Below are 5739 nucleotides of genomic sequence, written 5' to 3' on the forward strand. Positions count from 1 at the left end.
TATATATATATATATATATGTATGTATGTATATATATATATATACCCATGCACACAAACACACATGTGTGTACATACACACATATATATATAAACATACTAACTCTCATTCATTTTGGTGAAATGATTCCTTTTATTTTGTTACAGAATATATTGAATACAATCATTTCATTCTCTTTTCTTTCTTTACCTTTTTTTTTGTTTTTTGGTGTTGTCAAGAAGGTTCCCAAGATAATTTGTACAGAGAAGTTGTTTTGATTCGGCATCCTCCACCTTCTATACTCTTACTTTTTTTAGATGATCATTAACATTGAATTTGTTACAGAGACAATAGCATCAGTTGTATAAGATTGAACTCTTGTTACATCTTCAAGAGATCACATTCTTCACATTTTGGTAAATTTCAGATCTTTTATTGGCAAGTCTTTTAATACATGTTACATCAGTAAACATCACAGAACTGTATTTATAGTGGATGATGAATCAGGAATGGTTTCTTTTGTGGCTCAAAGACCTCAGAACTACTGTGCAGTTCTGTTTATCAGTTACTTTCAATAAAGTTTCGGAATTTGAAGCTGATATATGCTCTGTTTCTGCTTAAATGGTAAAAATAGCAATAAAAGTTCTGAGTATATATATATACATATATACATTTAGTTCTGTATTTTACAGACATTTGCATTTGTTTTAATCTTCCCTACAAAATAACCAAATGCTTTTTCTGTTTAAATTGTCATTTTGCATGTGTGTGCGTATGTGTGTGTGTGTCTGTGTGTCTCTGTTTGAATATATGTATGTATGCACGTGCATGCATATGTATACAGGTATGTATAAAGTGGACTTACCCATGATTATTTTAAAAAGCATATGATGCTATTTTATCAATTATAATGAACATGTGTGTGTGTGTGTGTGTGTGTGTGTGTGTGTGTGTGTGTGTGCATGCGTGCGTGTCTGTGCCTTATAGAATGATAAACTAAATGATCTCAATATTCATTTTAAAATAATTATAGAAAAGACCCTCTTCACAATGTTCAGTCTATTTCCATGTTAAATATGTCTTGAAAAATAGGCAAAAAGATAAATAAAAAATCCTTTTTGGCTTCACTGTGAAATGAATGTAGATGATTCGAATATATCACAAATGTTTAATTACATATGGATGATGGGTGTTGTTGAAATTTGAGAGAAAGTAAGAGCCACTTTTAATGCATTAGAATATTTAGTTTTCGCCTTCTTGTGCTCAATTCTCTCTGTGGAAGTTTATTTTCTATTTTTCTGATCGTTAAAAATAAGTACCAGCAACATACTGAAAACAGTTGAATTTTTAATAATTTTATCCCCCCTCTAAACAAAAATTGGGTTTACAGTTTGTCTTCCATCAAAGAAAGTCAATATCTGTAATCAAATGACAAAATCCACTCAAAAATGTAAATTCACTTTCAGTCATTTACCTTATAATACGAACATTTTCTTTAAAAAGAAGTAATTTTTAAGGAAGTTTTTTTTTCAGATTTTATTGTTGTCCAAACATCATTGCTTTCAGTACGGTCCACATTTAATCAATATTTATGATTCAAACAATTTATCTTTATATTTCATATTCATTAAATGACTTATGTTGATTTGTCTTCCTAGAAAAGGCTGGAAAATGTCTATGAAGAAAATATTCTGTTTCACTTCTGAGCATCAGTCATTGACAGGAAGGTTTTTGTCCAAATTATAATCTGTAGATAAACCAGATAAACTTGTGTTTATGGTTGCAACTGCCAAATACTTGTCAGAGTGTCTTAATTGAGGTTCTAAGTTTTTCATCTCAAAAGTGTGAGACTTATTGTGCAGGATGCTGCCAAACTGAAAAAATATAGAAACCAATATGACAAACATTTTCTGAAGTAAAGAGTAGTTTCAAATGAAAAATGACATTGAAATACATTAGTTTTATTATTCCACCTTCATTTGTGATATTAAGGATTCTTTTATCTCAATTTAGAAATCAACTCTAATAAGCTCAAAACTGTTAAATCTAAAAGTCAGATAGCTATTTTCTAAATTTAGTTTGCTTATTGAAAATATTAACAAATTTTATTCAGTGTTTTAGAATCCACTTTAATCTTTTCATTCTAATGAGATTGAAAGACTAAGTATATTGTATTGGCTAAAGAAGGAAAACTAAATTTCCCAAAATATATTTTGAGCTGATGAATTTTTCTAAACAAGAAATGTAATTCAAATCAGATGCAACTCTCAAAATCGCAATTCATCATCAATATAGAATGTGTGTGTGCGTGAAGTTTGTGTGTGTGTATGTTAATGTGTGTGTGTGCATCCATGTGTGCATTGTGTGCATGTACATATATATATGTAAGTATATGCATTTATATATACATGTGTATGTATATATGTGTTTGTGTGTACATATAAGAGAGAGAGAGAGATAGACAGAAAGAGAGACAGACAAATAGAAAGAGAGAGACAGACAGAAAGAGAGAGACAGACAGAAAAAGAGATGAAGAGAGAGATGTAAACCATTGGACACTTAAACTGATACAAGTGTGTAAATTCAATATACTTGCACTTTCTTATGAAAAACCTAAAGTACAAAAACTGATGACTAAAATAATATTCGATGTCTCCTTGATGTGTGACCATCTAAATATTTTGTTGGATGATGAAAGAATGTGATTAACTGCTTCCTATACAGCAAGTTTCATAGAAAATCTTGTAGATTTGCAACTCAAAGATAGATTTGATGCTCCACCCTTCTTGAGCCTACAATTGAGCTCAAAGATGATATATGATTCAAAAGAGAAACTAATAAAAAGACTGGCCGTGATCATCTTAGATTTTTCCAGTGCAAAAGATCATAAATTCTTGGCTATACCTGTTAGTGATGAAGAAAGCGGTGTTATATAGATAAAAAGCAGCTGGTAAAAGAACTCAAGAGGTCACTGAAAAAGTATTATAGATTTCTTTCAACACACCTCAAGTTCAAGTCCTGGATGGCATTGTGGTACCTATAAGCTTCTCGAGGAGCAGCTTAAATGCAAAGTTCTTTGGTTTACCTCTAGGTATCACCTTTAGGAGAAAATCTTCATGTGTGTACGTCGAATTATTTAGTAAGAAAACATTTCTAAGTAATCAGTTAGTCAAGATTCTTTTGATTAAATAAGAAATCTTAAATAAAATTAAAATGTACCAAGTGTTGCCTATAATGATTAGTAAATGTGCTAATTAGATATTTTGTAGTTTAGAGATTGTTTCTGCTGATTAAAAACAGAATATATTATTCTAGTTTTATAAACTACCTATTGCTAAGCAAATTTGAGTTGATTCAAGTTGAAGTTGTAGAAACACAGTTTGTTCTCATGAAAGCTTGCATGATTATTTTTTGGTTATATTATATAACCATTCTGTAACACATAAAAGGTAACTGCTATACAACAATAAAACTATCTGTTTTTTTTTTTTTATCTACACAAAATATAGCAAACAGGACAGAGATTAAATATAGATAAAAGAATCAAAGCACTCAATTCTTGAAAAACCGATCAAGTTTGGAATCCAAGAGGACGGAGTCAAAACTTTAAACTTATCCCTCTACCCCTAAGGGACTAAAGTATTGATGAATGAACTTGATATGATTTTTGGTTATTTGTCACCAGATGTAATATAAAATAACTCAAATGATATACCCAAACATATATGTATATGTACTATACTTAAGTACTTCCATTCATACACACGCACACACACACATATGCACACACATATATTTGAGATTTTGGACTAATGGGTATCTATTGATTAGTGTGCCAAAGTGCTGAGTAGAGCACTGGCACAGTTTGGGCTACCTAGTGTCATCTGCAGTCGGGGTATATTTCCGTTGGATCTACTTCAGGAGCTCCACAGTGTTAGTTGAGATAACAATAATTTCTTAAGTAACCAGAAGATGGATTTGATATTAATTTTTATTTTGTACAATGGTCATTTCAACCTATCCTGTTACTGTCCCTTATGGGTAGGACTCCATTCAACATGTTCTGTTTCATCGGGTACATCCATACATAAAGTCTCATCAGGTACATCCATACATGATGTTGTGTCTCACTAAAGATCCTGAGTTTCTGCTGTCATGTTGTTATATGCCATGTTGTTACATGTTATTTGTTGTTATATGTTATATGTTATGTTATATTTTGTTATGTGCCCATGTTGTTATATGTTGTTACATAGTCAGGGAATGAAACATTACTACAATTAGTGGCGAGGAAGATAATATATATATATATATATATATATATATATATATATGCACACATACACATACATACATACACACACACATGAACACATGCATACACATTCACACATATACGTATGCATGTGTATGCATATTCACATGTGTATATGTATGCTCACATGTATTCACATGCACATTTATACTGCATCATTTTAATTTAAGATAATAGACAATATTGAAATTTCAATTATTTTATATGTAACCTGTCAAACCACCATCAGGCTATTTGAAATTTTACTTGTAATATATGAGAGTTTATTCATAGGAGAAAATAAAGAATAAAAATATTACGTTTCATCCAGTTAATATCTATTTTCAGTTTCATTCTAATTTTTCATAACTTTGTCATTAAAGCGTAAAATTGCTTATAGCATTCCTGCACCCTTTTGTCATCTACTGCGCATAGGTGCAGGCATAGCTGTGTGGTAAGAAGCTTGCTTCCCAACCACATGATTCCAGGTTCAGTCCCACTGTGGGGCAAACTTTGGGAAGGTGTCTTCTACTATAATACTGGGTCGATCAAAGCCTTGTGAGTGAATTTGGTAAACAGAAACTGAAAGAAGCTCATTGTATATGTATGTGTGTGTATGTGTGTGCACGGACGTGTGTGCACGGACGTGTGTGTATGTGTGAGATTTTATCTGTATTTGTCCTCCAACACTGCTTGACAACCGTTGTTGGTGTGTTCACATCCCTGTAAGTCAGTTGTTTAGCCAAAGAGACATATAGAATAAGTACCAGATTTTTAAAAAAAATACAAGATCTGGGGTTGATCCATTTGACTAAAAGTCCTTCAAGATGGTTCCCCAGCATCATCGAAGCCTAATGACTGAAACAGGTAAAAAAAGGAACATCAGAACATTCTTCCTTATGTCATATCTACCTGATTGCTTCAATTTTTGTCAAAAATCTCTGATGTAGTCTAGTTCTTAACTTCATTCCAGTTTCTTCTTTATTTTTCGTAATAGTGTAGGTTGGATAGATCTACACAACTACCCTTTGATATATTATCTCAAAACTTTTTCTATATTTATTGTTCTCGGTAAGATGGTACGTAACTGTCTAAATTCATGCATGTCTAGTCTTCTACAATATTAGCTACTGATTAATATTTAGCATGTTGACACTTAACTTATGTCACAATTTGCAAAGACTGGCATAGCTAGTTATGGGTGCCCATGGGGCTAATAACTGATTAACTGTATTTATAATGGCAAGAGTGACAATGAAATATGTTTGCAGCTTGGTGGACCTAGTGTATTAGGGAAGAGTGGGAGTAATGTGTGTGTGTGTGTGTGTGTGTGTGTGTGTGTGTGTGTGTGTGTGTGTGTGTGTGTATCTCAAGATGTATAACAAATATATGTATGCATACATGTTCATACATATTTATATATACATACATACACACACACACACACACACACATATATATATATA

General features: G+C 31.8%; 1 protein-coding gene across 3 annotated transcripts in view; it reads right to left on the minus strand.

Moving 5' to 3' along the window:
• Nucleotides 1–50: 50 nt before the first annotated feature.
• The window catches only part of LOC106879397 (protocadherin alpha-3), a 139665-nt gene continuing 133976 nt past the window's right edge, over nucleotides 51–5739 (minus strand). For 2 of the 3 annotated variants that reach the window (XM_052973108.1, XM_052973109.1), the window contains exon 3: nucleotides 51–1853. In XM_052973108.1, coding sequence (XP_052829068.1) covers nucleotides 1689–1853 — 165 coding nt within the window. In that variant the 3' untranslated portion in view covers nucleotides 51–1688. The remainder of the gene's footprint in view (nucleotides 1854–5739) is intronic. The other variant, XR_008265551.1, reaches the window with a different exon arrangement.

The sequence above is a fragment of the Octopus bimaculoides genome, chromosome 14, assembly GCF_001194135.2.
Source record: "Octopus bimaculoides isolate UCB-OBI-ISO-001 chromosome 14, ASM119413v2, whole genome shotgun sequence".
Classification (NCBI taxonomy): Eukaryota; Metazoa; Mollusca; class Cephalopoda; order Octopoda; family Octopodidae; genus Octopus; species Octopus bimaculoides.